We start from the raw sequence: 19,409 nt of genomic DNA, 5'->3' as shown, positions 1-19,409 counted from the left end.
GGGAATTCTCCTCTTCGGCAGGCTTGACTCTTTAAACATTCAGCACAAATCTGGTCTCTTCCTCCGTGACCCTTCAGCAGCAAGCGCTAACTTTATCTCATTCCAGAAGGTAAACACTGACACTACAACCAAAAGCTTGCGTGTTTGCTGCTCTCTGAGGTGTGCTCTGCTGCTTCCAGGCTTGTCCTGTCCGTGGGCGCGCAACTGTCACTTCTGTGCACACATCTTCCTGTTACCAGGGTTTCTGTTCTATTTTTAACTCGAGTCATGTGACAATCAGTACCTGTTGCCAAACCAGCTCTTTGTGTCCTCCTGATGACCCTCTTGGGAAAAAAAACTGATCCAACATTTCTTCAGTTTGTCTATGAATTCTTCAAAAAAAACTCTTAAAAACGGAATCACTTTCATAATACCTCCACCCTTGGAGGAATGAAACGCCATTTTTAAATGCATTTCATTACAAAGTGTGGGAAAAATAGAAGATAAATTTTAAAACACATTTTCAATATCAAACTCAACTCATAGTTAATACAATTCTGCTCTGTAACTTCTTTTCATTCAGATAACTCGAACAAAAGTTAGATTCTCGATAAAGCATCTGCAATAACATTGTTTTTGCCCAAAATGTGGCTAATCTTTAAGTGATAAAGGTATAATGGTAAACTCCAATGAAATACTCTGGCATTCTGATTTTTACATTTTTCCACAAAGGCTAGGGGGTTATGATCAGTATAGACCAGTGTGTCTCTGTAGTCGTGGCTGACATAGACTTCAAAATGCTTAAGAGCCAATAATAAGCCTAGGGTTTCTTTTTGCAATGTTGAGTATCTTTTCTGGTGTCGATTTAGCTTTTTGGAAAAGCATCCAACTGGCTTTTGTATCCCTGATTCATCGTGTTGTAACAGGACTACACCGACCTCCAGGTCACTGGCATCAATTGCTACCTTGAAGGACTTTGTGAAATTTGGAGCAGCCAACACTGGTTCATCAATCAAAATGGCTTTCAGCCACTCAAAAGGTGCTTGGCATTCCCCTGACCACACTACCTTATTTTTCTTTTTCTGTTGTAAATCTATCAGTGGAGCAGATTTGGTACAAACATTCGGTAAAAACCACATCCCCAAAAACCTCATGATTTCTTGCTTATTCGTAGGGGTAGGGAACTTCACCAATGCTTGTACTTTTTCAGTTCTTGGCAACACTTGTCCTTGCCCTACTGTATGCCCGAGGTAAGTCACTCTTGCTTTCGCAAATTCACTTCTGACGAGGTTTATTACTAAATCCGCCGATTATAATTTTCTAAACAGAGCTTCTAGTTGTTCCAAGTGGTCCTTCCAAGTGTCACTGTACACCAGCACGTCATCAAGATAAACTACACAGTTAGGAACACTGGCTACCACTTGGTTTATTAGTCTCTGAAAGTTTGCTGGGGCATTTTCTAGCCCGAATGGCATCACTCGGCATTGGAAAAGACCGTCTGGTGTAACAAAGGCTGATATTTCTTTAGATTGGGGTGTAAAAGAAACTTGCTAGTATCCCATTAACAAATGTACTTTTGTAAGAAACATGGCACTGCCCACTTTTTCTATACAGTCTTCCAAGTGAGGAATTGGGTAGGAGTCTGCCTTTGTTACTGCATTAATTTTTCTGTAATCTATGCAAAGTCTTGTTGAACTATCAGGTTTAGGCACTAATACTGCTGGTGAACTCCAGCTGCTTTGAATGGGTTCTATTTGGTGGTTCTCCTGCATGTATTGGATTTCTGCTTTTACCTGGGCCTGTTTCTCTGGACTTAAGCGATAAGGATGCTGTTTTATAGGAAAGGATTCCCTACATCCACATCATGTGTGGCTAAGGTGTACATCCCCGGTTGAAATTTTCGGGTCTTAGCATGCTTGTCTGCCCATTTCTTCGTAGTTGTTTGGGAAGCTTTAAGGTGTTTCTGAGCCACTTTGCAAGCTCTCGTAAGCCGTTACTGGAACACGGATACATAGTCTAGCACAGGAGATTCGTCCCTCTGTTCTTAAAAAAAAAAACCTTTCCTTAATTAGTTTTAGAGGACCTCGTATCTCATGTCCAAAAACTAATTCAAAAGAACTAAAACCTGTAGCTTCATTAGGTGAATCCCTAGTGGCAAACAAAAGAAATTCCAGCTCTTTATTCCAATCCTGGGGATATTCATGACAGTGTGCCCTGATCATTGTTTTCAGGGGCTGATGGTATGTTTCTGAAGCTCCTTGTGTCTGTGGGTGGAATGCTGACGACTTTAACTGTGTTATACCCAAGTTACCCATAACTTACTGAAAAATTTTAGACAGAAAATTAGAACCTTGATCTGACTGAATCTCAATGGGTAATCCCTATCTAGTGAAGAACTGGGTTAACTTCTCTACCACTACCCTAGCAGAAATTGTTCTCAAAGGAATGGCCTCTGGGAACCAAGCAGCCATATCCATGATAGTGAGTATATATTGGTGTCCTGCTTTTGTTTTCAGTAAAAGTCCTACACAGATAGACACATGGCAACATGATATCATTGCTATAACGGAAACTTGGCTTAAAGAGGGGCAAGCATGGCAATGCAACATCCCTGGATATAGAGTTTTCAGGCAGGATAGAGAGGGAAATGAAAAAGGAGGGGGTGCAGCATTATTAGTTAAGGAATCAATAACAGCTTTGAGGAGGGATGATATGCTAAATGAATCATCAAATGAGGCCATATGGGTGGAATACATTTTAAAAAAAGGGACAGCCACATTACGAGGAGTGTACTATAGACCCCCAAATAGCGAGAGGAACAAATATGTAGGCAAATTTCTGAGTGCAAAAATTATAGGGCAATAATAGTTGGAGATTTCAACTACCTAAATATCAACTGGGATACAAACAGTGTGAAGGGCACAGAGGGGACTAAATTCTTGAACTGTGTTCAAGAGACTTTCTTTAGCCAGCACGTAACAAGCCCAACGAGAGGGGGCACAATTCTAGATTTAGTCTTCAGTAATGAAGCTGGGCAAGTAGAGTAAGTAACAGTGGGTGATTATTTTGGAGATAGTGGCCATAATACAGTAAGTTTTAACATAATCATGGAAAAGGACAATGATAAAACAGTTCTAAAAAGTTCTAAGTTGGGGGAAGGCAAATTTTAAGAAATTGAGGTGTGACCTGGTGAAAATGGACTAGATACAGCTACTTGAAGGAAAATCAGTGGCAAACCAGTGGGAGGCATTTAAAAGTGAGATAGTACAGGCGCAGTGTAGGCATGTCCGCACAAAGATAAAGGGTGGTACTGCCAAATCTAGAGCCCCCTGGTTATCTAGAAGCTTACAGGATATGTTAAAGCAGAAAAAGAAAGCCTGACGATTGCAAAAATCTCATTACTTTAGAAAGCCTAGAGGAGTATAGAAAGTGCAGGGGTGAAGTAAAAAAGGAAATTAGAAAAGCAAAGAGAGGACATGAAAAATTATTGGCAGGTAAAATTAAGGAAAACCCAAAGATGTTTTATCAGTACATTAAGAGCAAGACAATAACTAAGGAAAGGGTAGGGCCTATCAGAGATGTTACAAGGGAACTTATGCGTGGATGCAGAAGATGTGGGCAGGGTTCTTAATGAGTTTTTTGTCTCTGTCTTCACAAAAGAGAGGGTTGATGTAGACATTGTAGTAAAAGAGGAGGGGTGTGAAATATTAGATAGGATAAGCATAATGAGAGAGGAAGTACTAGAGGGTCTGACATCCTTGAAGGGGGATAAATCGCCAGGGCTGGATGGATTGCATCCCAGAGAGGAAATAGCAGATGCGCTGAGGATCATCTTCAAATCCTCACTAGATACAGGAGAGGTACTAGATGATTGTACCATTGTTTAAAACGGGTGTGAGGGATAGGCCAAATAATTATACGCCGGTCAGTCTGACCTCCGTGGTGAGTAAATTGTTGGAATCTATTCTGAGGGACAGGATAAAGTGCCACTTAGAAAGGCATGTATTAATTAGGGATAGTCAGCATGGATTTGTTAAGGGACGGTCCTGTCTTACTAACTTGATTGAGATTTTTGAGGAAGTAACAAGGAGGATTGATGAGGGTAGTGCAGTGGATGTGGTCTACATGAATTTTATTAAGGCATTTGACAAGGTCCCACATGGCAGACTGGTCAGTAAAATGAAAGCCCATGGGATACAGGGAAAGGTGGCAGGTTGGATCCAGAATTGGCTCAGGGACAGGAAACAAAGGGTAGTAGTCAATGGATGTTTTTGTGAATGGAAAGCTGTTTCCAGTGGAGTTCCACAGAGCTCATTGTTGGGTCCCTTGCTGTTTGTGGTATATATAAATGATTTGGACTTAAATATGGGAGGCATAATTGGGAAATCAGCTGATGACACAAAAATTGGCCGTGTAGTTGATAGTGAAGAGAATGGCCATTGACTGCAGAAAGATATCAATGGTTTGATTGTGTGAGCAGAAAAGTGGCAAATGAAATTCAATCCAGATAAGTGGGAGGTAATGAATTTTGGGAGGGCAAATAAAGCGAGAGAATGCACAATAAACAGGAGGATATTGAGATGGGTAGCAGAAGTGAAAGACCTTGGAGTGCATGTCCACAAGTCCCTGAAGGTGGCAGGACAGGTAGTTAGAGTGGTGAAGAAGGCATATGGAATGCTTTCCTTTATTGGCCAAGGTATAGAATTCAAAAGCAGGGATGTACTGCTGGAACTGTATAAAACACTGGTTAGGCCACAGTTGGAGTATTGCATACTGTTCCAGTCACCACATTACAGGAAGGACATAATTGCTCTGGAGAGAGTACAGAGGAGATTTACAAGAATGTTATAGAGTCATAGAGAGTTACAGCACTGAAACAGGCCCTTCAGCCCACTGAGTCTGTGCCAACCAACAACCACCCATTTATACTAATCCTACATTAATCCTATATTCCCTACCACAGCCCCACCATTCTCCTACCACCTACCTACACTAGGGGCAATTTAGAATGGCCAATCAACGTGCAAGTCTTTGGCTGTGGGAGGAAACCGGAGCACCGGCAGAAACCCACGCGGTCACATGGAGAACTTGCAAACTCCGCTCAGGTAGTACCCAGAACCGAACCCGGGTTGCTGGAGCTGTGAGGCTGCGGTGCTAACTACTGCGCCACTGTTGCCAGGGCTGAAAAGTTGCAGCTATGAGGAAAGATTGGATAGGCTCGGGTTGTATGCCTTAGAACAGAGGAGGCTGAGGGGTGACTTAATTGAGGTGTACAAAATTATGAGGGGCCTAGATAGAGTAGACAGGAAGGACCTTTTCCCCCTAGTGAGGGGTCAATTACCAGAGGGCACAGATTTAAGGTGATTGGTAGAAGAATTCGAGAGGACATGAGGAAGAACTTCTTCACTCAGAGGGTGGTGGGTGTCTGTAATTCACTGTCAGGTATGATGGTGGAGGCAGAAACCCTCAATTCTTTTAAAAGGTACCTGGACACGCACCTGAAGTGCTGTAACCGGCAAGGCTATGGACCAGGTTCTGGAAGGTGGGATTAGATTGGGTGGCTCGCTTTTTCGGCCGGCACGGACATGGCGGCCTGAATGGCCTCGTTCTGTGCTGTTATTTTTCTATAGTGCTGTGGTCTGTCAACACCCTACTAAATGGTTCCCCAATAACTGGAATGGGAATTAGAGGTGCCGGTCTTATGGCATATTGCGGTTTTCCCACAATCTGTCACGTATGGCACATTTTACAAAACTGCACCACGTATTTGGTAAGACCTGGCCAGTAAAGATGTCGACTTGTGCATGATTTGTTCTTCCAGATCGCCACATGACCCGCTATCGGAATTTCATGCCCTATCCTTAATAGTTCCCGGCGATATTTTGGTGGTACTATCTGATGAACTACCTTCCATTCTTCGCCCGCAGGTCTGTCTGGAGGTCTCCATTTCCTCATCAGAATCCCATTTTTAATATAATAGCCTTCTGGAACTCCTTTTGCCTCAGCTTCTGTTGGAGCTGATTGTGCCTCTTTAACTCTGGATCAGCTTGCTGAGCTGTGATCAGAGAAGACTTATTAAATATTTCCTTTGGATTATCCAGATCCCCAAAGAAAGTCTGATATTTGGCTATCTGACGGTGGTGCCAATTTTGCTCCAACAATGGAACTTGTTTAGCCATTGCTCGGATTACTACATATGCAGGAAAAGTTCATGGAACCTTTTCCAGTAACTGTTCTGTCTCTAACTTCAGTTGGTTTTTCCGTGACCAGTGGAGAAGGTACTACCTTCACTCCAGCCAAATCATTCCCCAGGAATAGGTCAACTCCGTCTACTGGCAAACTATGGACAAGGCCCACAGTTACTGTTCCAGACATTAGATCACACTCTAGGTGCACCTGATACAAAGGTATGGGTATATACTCCCCACCAGTACCATTCATTAAAACCTTGGCATTCAGTGCGCTCTCTGGTGGAAATGTTATGGCTTTCGCCAGCAAAAGAGTTTGGGTAATTCCTAGCCAGCACAAGAGTTTGGGTGGCTCCTATATTCCTAAGTATAACTATATGTTTGCCTGCCTCACTTGAGGGATAAGGAGTTACTACTTTTCCTTTCGACATAAATTCCCTATAACTATCAGATATCTTATTCACAACCCCTGCACTAGTGGTTTTTTGATTTGGCCTTACAGCTGCAGTCAGAGCTACAGCCTGATCAGCTACACTCTTGGTTAGAGCCCCTTTCTCTGCATTGGCTTTGTGTACCTCAGTAAGTCGCATGGGTTTACCCCACAACCTCCTGCATTCTGCACAAAGAATCCAACTTGTGACAATGCTAACAATTAGGCTTGCGGACCTCACTTCCACCCTCAGCACCTAAGAATTAGTTCCCTAAGGTTCTCATTCGTGGCTTCCATTTTTAGTGCCCGTATCCAACAATCAAAGTTAATTTGCTTTACCATCTCAAATTCTATATAAGTCTGCCCAGACAATCTCCGGAGGTTCCGAAATTTCTGTCGGTAAGCTTCAGGGACTCGCTCATTAGCAGCAAGAATAACCTTTTTTCCCATCTCATAATCTGCAGATGCCTCCTCAGAAAGTATAGCATAAAGTTCATGAGCAGTGCTCATCAACCTGCTTTGCATAAGCAATGTCAAGCTTTCCTTTGGCCACTTCATGTGTTTGGGTATCTTTTGAAAATAAATGAAAAATGCCTCTACCTCCCTTTCCTCAAACTTAAGGAGGGCTTGCACAAATTTAAACAGCTCTCCACTGTATCCTGGGCTAGAGCCAGATCTTTCCTCACCAGAATTTTCCTTGAAGTCAAGGCTACCCTTTTGTCTTAGTTCCAGCTTTTTAACTTCAAATTCCCTTCCTTCTCTTTCTCTTTGAAATTCTAGTTCAAGTTTTTTTCATTGTCAATTCTTTTTCATGCTCGGGTTTTCTCAATTCATTTTCCTGTTCACGTTTTCTCATTTCAATTTTTTTTTCTGGTTAAGTTCAAGCTGCCTCATCTGTAACCAAATTTTAGCTAATTCAACTGCACTACCTTCTGGTTTGCTTTCTTCCAATTAAAAATAGTTTGCTATTACTTCGATTATGTCTGCGTTCTTAGCTCCTGGTTTTAACTCAACACGCCAACAGTTCTGTCAAATCCTTTAGTTTAACCTTGGTTAAGTGTCTCAAATCACTCAGGGATACTCCTTCCCCAAAAAAGTTGCAGCAACTGGTCAAGACATTCAATTATTATTACCCCACTTAGAATTGTACTCGTCTGCATTGGGTTTATCACGGCAAGAGCCCCAATTACATGTTACAAGCGAGGCACGAGGATTGCACTATTTGTTCTAGTTCCACTTCTCCACAGGTGACAACATATATTTAATTTTTACCACTTACACCGATAGGGCGGCACAGTGGTTAGCACCGCAGCCTCACAGCTCCAGCGACCCAGGTTCGGTTCTGCCTGTGCGAAGTTTGCAAGTTCTCCCTGTGACCGCGTGGGTTTCCGCCGGGTGCTCCGGTTTCCTCCCACAGCCAAAGACTTGCAGGTTGATAGGTAAATTGGCCATTGTAAATTGCCCCTAGTGTAGATAGATGGTAGGAGAATTGAGGAAAGGTGGGGACATGGTAGGGAATATGGGATTAATGTAGGATTAGTATAAATGGGTGTTTGATGGTTGGCACAGACTCGGTGGGCCGAAGGACCTATTTCAGTGCTGTATCTCTCTATGACTCTATGGTCAATCATTTACTCTCTTTCCCAGAGTAAAACACACTAACCAGAAAGGGATTTTTGTTCAGAGCTCTGTTACAGACAGAAGAAATACTTGGGCTGAATGCTTGTTCATTCTTGAAGAAAACAGCAGATGAGATATTTTGTGTTCCAGAACTGGCATACAGTCTAGCCTCTGTGTACACGTAGACGGGTCACTGGGATCTTGTAGAACAGTTCTTTTCAGGCGGTGTTGAGAATTAATTTAGCAGGCTTTTCTTCAAAGATGAGAGACGACAGGATCTTTTAGAGAGGTGCTGGAAAGCTGAAGTGGGTTGTGGTCTTCTCTCCTTCCTTGGAAATTCTCTTCTCCTCCTGCAGGCTTGACTCTTTAAACAATCAGAACGAATCTGGTCTCTTCCTCCGTGACACTTCAGCAGCAGATGCCAACTTTATCTCATTCCAGAAGGTAAACACGACACTGCAACCAAAAGCTTGTGAGTTTGCTGCTCTCTCAGGTGTACTCTGCTGCTCCTGGGCTTGTCCTGCCAGGGGGTGCGCGACTGTTATTTCTCGGCACACATCTTCCTCAGTTACCAGGGTTTCTGTTCTATTTTAACTTGTCATGTGACAACCAGTAAACGTTGTTGCCAAACCAGTTCTTTCAGTGTCCTCTTGATGACCCTCTTGAAAAATAAACTGGTCCAATATTTCTTCAGTTTGACTATGAATTCCTCAAAAAAATATTTTTACAGGAACAGAATCACTTTCATAATATAGGATTTTTGTCTCACCATCTTCTGCAATAAGGGGAAAATTAGCTGAGGTTCCTGCTCCTTTTCAGTATCCAAGCACTGTTGGGGCAAAGTGCTTGTTTATTTGAGGCAACTTAATTGTTACTTTTCTAGGTTGATATACCTTAAGACCTAAAAAAAAAAATAATAATTTAACTGAACTAAATTGAATGCTGTGATATGTAATGATCTTGGGATTTTTCCCCTCAGCTACAATCTATGCTCCACGGAGGAAAGGACAGTTGTCAGCTGACATTTGCATGGAAACAATTGGTGAGGAGATCTCCGAGCGACGGCAGATGAGGAGTGGTGTATTTCAGCGAGTTGTAGCTATTTTCATACATTACTGTGATATCAGTGGAGAGCCTGTTCATGATGATTATATCTGACTATGCCTTTCTTGCTTATGACTGTCCAAAGGCCAGATTACAGCCTGCAAGATTTGAATTATCAGCACTGTGTAGCTGCACTATGCCCCAAATACTTTATATATTGTGTATAAAATATTTGTGTACAAATGATTTCTGTATAGAGATGCTCTTAAGAATTATCTTCCTGAAGCAGTATCATTTCATATGTTTATACAATTGAATTCATTCAAATATTATTGAAAGGGAATATAAATAGGATTTAAAAAGAGGCTATTTATATCCCAACTTATATAGTTACTAAGATGAACATTTTCTGATATTTTGTTACAATACAGTTAGGGACAAAATATGTATTGAAAATCAAGGCCATGTTCTTTGGCATACTTCAAAGCTCAGTAAAGATACAACTTAGCTCTATGAATTTTCTTTGGTACTATGTGCCTTTTTCTCTTAAATTACACTTTTAAGTGTGTCGAAGAGTTGAGGAAAACCAGGAACTTTGTCTTGTGTTTTTTTATATATACATACATATATATATATATATATCTATATATCTAATTTGAACATTATATTGATGCTTCATTATGAGGCAGTTAACCCAGAATGGGGGTAATAAACCAGTAACAGAAAATAGTGTTTTATTACACAGTGACATGCATTTTGTTGTGCACTGCTTTCAAGGAACAAAGTGGCAGGGAAATTGTATGATAAAATATTTAAATATAAGAAGCATTTTCTGAAAATACATTTCTTTAGGCGGCTTCTTTTCCCAATAAATTGTTAAAACTTTGGTTTAATTTCACTCACTAATTTCTGTAGAGTATATGTGAAACTAAGAATTATTTTCTGCCTCCTAAATGATTAAAGTCTTTTAAATTATTTTGGACCATACCTATTATATGTAACTGACTTTTCATATTTAGGGAAATGCATTCAGATTGAATTTAATTTAACCTTTGATCCTTGCCTCCTTCAGCCAGTCACTACTCACTACTAGAGATTCAATTGTGAAAGAATATTTCAGCTGCAAACTCAATAGTTTCAGACTCGACCTGGAGTAGTCATGGTTGCCAAGGAGACTGCAGACTCAAGCCCCCCGTGTTGACTGGTAATGCAGTCTTGTGCAACCAGACTAATACAGCGGATACCCAATTTGAATACAAATTAGAAACCCCAAACTTTTTCTGTCTATACCCATTACATTCATTCTTGTTAACTCAATTTTAGTTCATGCCAATGAAGTTGTCTGTACTCAAATTATAGATTTTCCCATTTTTATCACAAGTTACAACTGATGTGAAACAATTTACATTTTTGACATGATCGAGGAATGATAAGTACTAGCATGTAAAGTAGTTGCTCACTCTTGTGTTCTTTCCATTCCCACACAGTTGTTCCAGGCTTGCAGTTATTTATGCAGAGCGAAGAAGTGATAAGTAAATTTTGCTTGGATCCATTATTTAATTGGCAGCTCGGGATGGGGCTAGCAGGAGGGGACATGTTCATTCAAAGATTGTGATTTCTTAACATTAAAATTTTCGTCCTTGTTTTCAGATCCCTCTATGGCCTCACCCCTCCCTATCTCTGTAACCATCAGGCTTGTCTATTCTGATGCTTTCCTATTGAACCACGCATTTATTTTATGGAGTGTCTCCTGACAATGCAGAGCATGCGCAGAGCGATTGCTGACATTCAGTGCGTCTGAACATTTGGCAGCTTCCAGTATGAATCCGTACAAGTGCGTGCTGACATCACCACGCAACGATGTTCAAGCGTTGCCTCACCCCTCGATGGCTGAAATAGCCGCCTCCATTCCCCCAACAGTACCCTGTTTCAGGTGCTTGCGCTCCACCTCACCGCTGCCTCTTCGTGGCCACCCGCTACCCGTTTCTCTCCCCCCCCCCCCCCCAACTGACTGCCTGTTCCCCACTTCGCTGCTTTCTTCCCCCCCCCCCCCCCCCCCCGGCCAATCGCTTGCCACTTCTCTCCCCCCACCCCCCCCCCCCCCCTTTCCCTCGGCCGATGGCTCCCCAGCATCTGGAGAAGCGGCGGGGATGGGGTGTGGAAAATGAGTGGCTGAGGGTAGAGCGAGCAGACGGGGGGTGGGGGGCGAGGCTGGGAGCGAGTGGCCGAGGGGAGGTGGGGGGCTGAGCGGCAGGGAGTGGCGATGCAAACAGGGAGCCAGGATACTGTTGGGAGTGAGCTGGAGGCAGCGACTGCAGCCATTGAGGTGGTTTGGATTTAATTTTTTTGTGATAAATTGAGCAATGCCATCTTTACTGGCAGCTGCCAGAGATGTCGCAGACAGTGACGTTTCAGTCAATGAGGCTGCATTTGTGCATGTGCTGGTATTACGCCACCTATTAGTTGCATTGTCAGCAAATGCAGCCTTTTATTTATTCATGGGATGTGAGTATTGCTGGCAAGGCCAACATTTATTCCCCATCTCTAATTGCACGAGAAGGTGGTGGTGAGCCGCCCACTGCCGTGAACTGTTACACTTCATGTGTTGTAGGGACACCCACAATGCTGCTAGGGAAAAAGTTTGAGGATTTTGACCCAGTCAGAAGTGATGAGACAGCAATATAGTTCCGTCATGATGGTGTGTGACCTGGATGGGGAACTTGCAGGTGGTGGTGTTCCCATGTACCTGCTGCCCTTTTTCTGACTGGTAGAAGTCATGGGTTTGGAAGTTGCAGTCGAAGAAGCCTTGGTGAGTTGCTGTATTGTGGCTTGTAGGTGGTACAGGCTACAGCTACTGTGCATCTGTGATGGAGGGAGTGAATATTTAAGATGGTGGATGAGATGCTAATCCAGCAGGCTGCTTTGTCCTGAATGGTGTCTCGATGTCTGGGCCTAGGACACTTACCTGATGAGCTCCTACTGTAATGTCTGGGTACTGAGATGTTTGGCCTGCAACCACCACAACCATCTTCCTTTGTGCTAGGTGTGACTCCAGCCAGTGGAGCATTTTCCCCCTTATTCCCATTGACTTAAATTTTATCAGGGCTCCTTGATGCCACACTTTGTCAAATGCTGCCTTGATGGGGATGGTGGCATTGTGGTAATGTTACTGGATGAGTAATCCAGAGGCCTGGACTAATGTTCTGGAGTCATGCATTCAAAAACCAGTGCAGGAGCAGGGGGAATTTAAGTTCAATTAATTAATCTGGAATAGAATGTTTTCTCATTAATAATTATGAAACTTACGGATTGTTTAAAAAAGAAAATCTGGTTCACTCACATCCTTCAGGGGAGGAAATCTGCCATCCTAACGCAAACTTCAGATCCACAGCATTGTGATTGACTTAGAAAGCTACTCAGTTGTATTGGATCGCTACAGAAGCACTGCATGCACCAATAACCACATGAACTGCAGCAGTTCAAGAAGTTGGCTCACTACCACCACCTTGAGGGAATTAGGGATGGTCAGTAAAGGCTGGCATTGTCTGTGATACTAACATCCCAAGAATGAACAGAAAAAAGAGCAGTCAAACTCCCCTCACCTTCCATAAACTTAAGCTCATCCAAAGCTTTGCTGTTTGTATCCTAACTAGCGCTGTCGCATTCATCCACCACCCCTGTACTTGCTGACCGACGTTGACTGCCTCAATTTTAAAATTCTCATGCTCAAATTCCTCCATGGCCTCACCTCTCCCTATCTCTAACCTCCTGCAGCCCTACAACCACCCCGAGAGCTCTGCAGTTCTCAACTTCTCAATTCTGACCTCTTGCGCATCCCCCATTTTAACAGCTGCACTGTTGGTGACTATGCCTCCAGTTGCTTAGGCCTTAAGCTCCAGAATTTCCTTCCTAAACCTCCCAGCACACACACCCCTTTTAAGATGCTCCTTAAAATCTACCTCTTTGACCAAGTGGTCATCTGTCCTTATGTGACCGTGTTGAATTTTGGTTGCTGACACTATTTGAAGTTCTATTAAAGGTGCTATTTAAATGCAAGTTGTTATACAAGTTATGATAGTTTACTAGCTTTGTTTTTACTTTGTTATTCGTATTTCACTGCTGTTCCCTGAGTAGAAGTCAGTTCTATATCCATGGCTTCACAAGTTAGTTTATGGTGTTAAGTCAAGAAAAGATTAAAAGTAATACAAAAGCAAAATACTGCAGATGCTGGAAATCTGAAATAAAAACAATGCTGGAAATACTCAGGTCTGGCAGCATCTGTGGAGAGAGAAACAGTTAACCTTTCAGCTCAGTGATCTTTCATCAGAACTGAAAAGCTATGAGAATTTTCACACTGCAAATTTGCTTGGTGCATATGCTAGATATGGCAACTTGCTTTAAGTAATTGTAGAAGTCCCACATGTTTTTTTTTCATTAAAATGTTCATTTTTTGTGTTTTTCCAAAGTTTCCGCAGAACCTACCAAAATACTGTTTGTCCCCTCCAATAGCACTGTTAAATTTGTGGTATTTTAATTGAAAACTCTGTGCTAAATACAGCATCTGCCTTCTCTTACTGTACTTCAAATTAAATATTGCATGGGTAGGTTTCCCAGAAACCAATTTTGTCACCATCTTTTGATCCAGAATTTGAGTATAAAGTCAATTGTCATCGGAAGTGCGTTTATAAAAAAAAAAATACCAAAGTGCAGGAAATTAACTTTTAAGATAGGATGGCTATGCTCAATAAAGCACATTTATGGAATGGGGTAGCACCAAGCTGACCCTTAGGACCAAGCTCATGGTTTATAATGCCTGTATTCTCAGCACCTTGTTGTTTGGCTATGAAACATGGGTGACTTACAGCTACCAGGATAACAAATGCGGCAGTCCTCTCAGGCAGAGCTCCTGTGCATTAGTGCATTGGCACTAATCAAACAGAGGCAGCTTTGGTGGATCAGACGTAACAGCAGGATAGAAGACTGTTGCGTACTCAAGGACCTTCTGTATAGTGAGGTAGCTGGGGCCACACAATCAGTGGGGTGCCCAAAGATCCGCTTCAAGGATGCTTGTAAGTGTGACATGAATGTCGACAATCGCACCTGGGCATTACTAGCTGGCAAAAGGGAAATGGTGACACATCCTGTTGTGCACCACCACCACGACCAGTTGCTCCAGCAGCTTGACAACAGGCGCCAACATCAAAAACAACTCAAATGGCACTTGGCAGCTTCATGTGCAGCACTTGTGGCAGAACCTGCCTCTGAAGGTTTGGCTTTCACAGTCACCAGCAAAGGTACACTAAGAGAAGACACCCCACCTAAATGGGTTGTTTGCTACGTGTTCATCATGTTTCGTAGGTGGAAGGATGCCAACCATACAATGAGTCCTTAAAATCAGTCCAGGTGTCTAAAATGATGCATAAAAATACCAGGTATTTATCCAATTCGAGTATTTCATAGGACATGGGACTAATTGAGCTAATCTCTCGAGCCAACAGGAACTCACCTATTTTCCATATGAATCTCCAGCTGCTGATAAACTTCAATATAAGTGAGTATTAGAATAACTCCAGTGTAGTCGGACCAGCTTTGAAGTTCCTCAGAATTAGGATACAGGTATCCATATACAGTGGTTAGAAGGATCTTTGCAGCTTTCTGTTTAAGACTTCAGATTAACTGACACTGGCAGAAACATGAGTAAAAATGTTTTGGCAATTCAGTGCTATTTAGTTTATACATAAAAGTCTTGATATTGAAACTTTTAAACAGCACTGAGCTACATTTTTTATGTCAGGAACTATTAGAGTTAAAACTCGAAACCACTAACACCTCAACAATTCGGTGCCTTTCTCTCTACCAATTTCCCAGCACAAAACTGATCATTTATTTTTGAAAGCATTTGCTGCATGATTACTTTATTCTTTCACAAATAAAAATTAAAAAAATGCCTGGATTTTGTGGTCAGTGACAAACAAACAACACTTGCTGTTCATTACACTTAAAGATGTCCACAGACTTTGTGGGCTTTTGCATAACAATTTGCAGTCATTAGAGAGCCACTTCAGTGTAGCACCCTATACAGGGGATCTGGGACCTGTGTGAGCAGGGTCAATAACTGGCTCTCTCTTCAACCAGTCAGATTGAAGAATCCTTGCTGTGACATGGAGTATAAACCAGGAATTGTACGTTAAAATATTTAATTTAATGTAAAATTATGTACAAAAAGCAAAATAGAGGGAAAGAAAGAATTGTGGGTACGTACCACAATTTCACACTCCACGTGCTTTAAGGTCGAGTCTCTCGGTCAGATACCTGTGGTATGATGCTTCTGGAGAAGCAGGACAAATTAGACAGCAGCTTCTGCATTTTCTGTTTAATTGTGTATGGTTGGACACCACAAGCTGCTGTCCAATTTACTTCTTAATGGTGAGTGCTGATAACCTTGCCATTATTCCTACTGCAAATTTTGGTCCATAATGAATTCATTTCCATATTATAAACACTCAATTAAATTACCATTTCTTCACTTAGAGCTGGATAAGGAAGGAGAGGATCAGGTGGTGTGGAAGAAGGGATGAGAAAGGAGAGGAGAGTAAGGACATAGGGAAAGGAGGTAATTGGAAATAGGATTAAGTAGGACATGGGAAAGAACTGAAACACCTACTGATGGTTATATACTTCAGTTTCCCTCCCACCGTAAAGTACTACTTCTGTTCTCCCTTTCACGCTCCTTTTCAATCCAGCCCCTTGTCCTTTCCCACCTGCCAGTCACTGCCCTCTGCCACCTAACCTCCCTACTAACTACCAACTTGCGAATACTGGAAGCTACATATATTAATACACAGGGCCCTGTTTTTTGCAGACAGAAAGACCATGTACACAAATTGCATCTGTTTCAGCTGAACAAAATAAGTGACAGCCATTCGCTGGTTCATTCCTCAGGGCAATGCCTTGACCAGAGTCAAGCTGCCTGGTTTAAATTTCAACCGAAGCTTGGCAATTAACTGTCAGTCACCGTAAACTGGTGCGTTCAGAGTTCACTTGCCAACCAATCAGCACTCTCTTTTCATGCAGTATAAGTTGTTGTTTTCCCTTACATTGATTATTCTTGCGTGTTGTCCTGATAAGTGCAAGACAAAAAGCTTCGACATGTCTCTACTTTCAGCAATTCTCAACTACCAACTTCTTCAATGTCCCACCTCATCGCCACTGAATTCCACCCACCACCACTTCCCCATTCCTTTCATTTTCTTCCTGCGTATTCCTCAACCTCCCTGCCTGTATCGCATTTTATCAACTATCACACAACTTCTGCTTCCAGAGACACAATCTGAGTTCATGGTCTTAGCAGAAAACTGCTTACAACTTCCTTCCTCTCAAAGTATGTCTGGGGAGGAGAAAATACTCCATTCTGCTATTTACTCAACTCTCCTAAGTAAAGCAGGGTCCTTGTGCTCAAGTAGCATTGCTACTAAACTCGGTACAGTCCATGATTAAATTCTAAACCTTTCAGGAGCAGCATTGTAATCTGCTATAAACTTGTTCAGAAAATCTGAGCTGGTTTTTAGAATTCCATTGAACACTGAGTAAGCCCTGGTTACTTTCCCTGTCATGATATAAGTTTAAAAGTATGGGAAGGAATTTAGGAGATTATCTATGTAGCAGGATTGTGTACTTCAAGCGTATGTGTAGTATAAGGAATAAGTTGCAAGTAGTGCCGGGTCAGCCTAAGAGTCAACCATACTTTGGTGTATATTAGATTTCTTCAATTGTTGTCAGTCACGTGGAACTGTAATCTGCTCCTTTATTTCAAGTCGCTGCAAGATTTTCAGGCAAAGATGTTGTTGGAAAATAACTTATGCAGGCTTATGGGAGAACACATTGCGAAGATATTGAAACTCTTAATTGTCTGACTATATTTTTAAAAATAATATAGACCTAAGCTTATAAACTGATCACGTGGGTATTTTCTCTGTAATAACACTGATCCCTAGCCTCTCTGTGCACAAATCCCAAGGTTAAATCATCATCCTCCATGAGAAGACATTACCTAATTCATGGAATGGAAGTCTTCTCAATTAATTGGTAACGAATTAAGTTCATTGGTTAGTGTGCCAAATTTACACATAGCATTGCAGCAATTGGTGGCTGTCATATATTGTTTAATGGACTCGCCATGTCCGTGGGATCTCTGGCGGAATGCATATCGCTCTATCATCACGCTTTTCTTTGGCCCAAAGTATTTTCTGAGAGCGCTTAAGCTTGGAAAAAGCTATTAACTTTAGTAGTCCAGATCGAATCTGCCATGTTCGATTGGAAGAGGTTACACACACATGCACCCTTAGACGCAGGGTTGCAGACACAGCTTGCCCAACCAGCTTCAGTGCAAGGGTTAATGACAAGAAGACCTTAGCAACCTCATCAAACTGTGCCCTATCATGCTCATCAAGTCATAATGCCATATCCAGATCAAGGGGGAAAGTATAACTCATGTTTAAAGTGGAACCATTTTACAAAGATGTGCAAGTCATCAAAGAAAAGGACTTCATTGGTTTGACGTGGGGGAGTCTCTTCCTGAGAGTAAGGTACAACATGTGTATACCATCACAAAAGGTAAAGCACCAGGTCACTTTAAGTAGTGCTCAGTCGAGATCGCAGGCATCTCAGTGTCACTTCTTATCGATGTTGGCGCAAAAGTATCCATTTTGAGTGACCAACTCAACCATCGGTATTTTTCCCAATTCTCTTTCACTCCTGCAACAGACACGCTTCAAGCTTATGACGCCACTCTCATTCCAGTTTTGGGAATGGTCACAGTTCCAGTACAGTACAAAAAGTCACCCTAGGCAGGTTCACTTTTTATGTAGCCAAAGGCCCGAAGACTTACGCGGGTAAACCTTTTCCATCGGCTTGGATTCAAACTCGCTGACCCCACCGGAGCGCACATAATGGGATTGATAATGCAGATTATACACGTCAGTATCCTTCCTTATTTACTGGATTTGGGGAGATCAAAGGATACTGTCATGCTCCTCACATTGACGCATCAATTCAACAGTTTCACAAAATTTGAGACGGCTGCTGTTTGCAATCCTTGCTAAAGTGTCACAGGAGCTGAAACGACTAGAAGCAGCCTATTATTGAACAAATCGACTCGTCACCATAGATATGAAATCTAGTCATTACATGATGAAAAAATTGTGAACTTAGACTATGCATTGACCTAAAGGCCGTCAACAATACTATCATACCGGACAAGACTCGGCATCATTTCATGACTCCACATTCTTCACAAAGCTTGATAAGTGACGGAGTTATTTTCAGATACCTCTAGCATATCTTACCGTTTTTGGTACTCGAACTTGTGTTTCAGTACCGCAGAATGCCCTATGGACTAAATTCAGCACCAAGCGCATTCCAGAAGATCATTTCTTCAGTCTTGTTGGATGCTGAGGGGATGCTCAACCTACTTGATGACATCATTGTCCACGGAAGGTATAAAGCTGAAACATGAACAACGATTATCAGCAGTGCTCACTCGACTTGCAAAACACAATTTGATGCTCAACAAGAACAAATGCATATTTGTGGCACCTGCGATTGACTTTCCGGGTTAGAGAGTGACAGCAGCTGGAGTAAATCCTACACACACTCTGACCAGAAAGACACCAGCCGAACTTATAACAGGTTGTAGCTTTCGCATGCCACTGACCATTCTTAAGCCATCACTACCAGTTAATGAAGATGTCAGAATGAAAGCAGATGAAATCGCAAAGTGACAAGGTAGAACAAAAGCACACTTTAACAAAAGTAGTGGCACAAGGGCACCACAATTTAAAGTGGAGATTGGGTTTGAATCAAATGGCCAAATCATGACCACAAACTTGCTTCATCAGTATCAGGTCCAAAGCAGATTAAACGGTTGCTCAGCACAAATGCTTATCTGTTGGATGACAACAGCAAGTGGAATGCGAGACGTTTGATAGGGAGCAGACCAGGATATTTTGAGGATAGTGCTTATGAAGATACATTTCCTTTTCCTATGAGTGATATTGATCATCGACCTCATCAAGCTGATCAAACAGATCCACATCCTCAAATTCATAAATCTAATCGCAGACCTAAGAGACCTTCCTATCTCAAAGACT

The 19,409-nt window shown here is 42.1% G+C and overlaps 1 protein-coding gene across 2 annotated transcripts in view; it reads left to right on the top strand.

Annotated features, from left to right (window-relative positions):
• The window catches only part of fbxo38 (F-box protein 38), a 134,742-nt gene extending 123,513 nt beyond the window's left edge, over positions 1-11,229 (top strand). For both annotated transcript variants that reach the window (XM_068043444.1, XM_068043443.1), the window contains exon 22: positions 9,197-11,229. In XM_068043444.1, the coding sequence (XP_067899545.1) occupies positions 9,197-9,375 (179 nt within the window). In that variant the 3' untranslated portion in view covers positions 9,376-11,229. The remainder of the gene's footprint in view (positions 1-9,196) is intronic.
• The last annotated feature ends 8,180 nt before the right edge of the window (positions 11,230-19,409 follow it).

This window comes from Heterodontus francisci, chromosome 12, assembly GCF_036365525.1.
Source record: "Heterodontus francisci isolate sHetFra1 chromosome 12, sHetFra1.hap1, whole genome shotgun sequence".
Lineage (NCBI taxonomy): Eukaryota > Metazoa > Chordata > Chondrichthyes > Heterodontiformes > Heterodontidae > Heterodontus > Heterodontus francisci.
The sequence above is the reverse complement of the archived record's forward strand: the minus strand, read 5'-3'. Positions and strand labels throughout refer to the sequence as shown.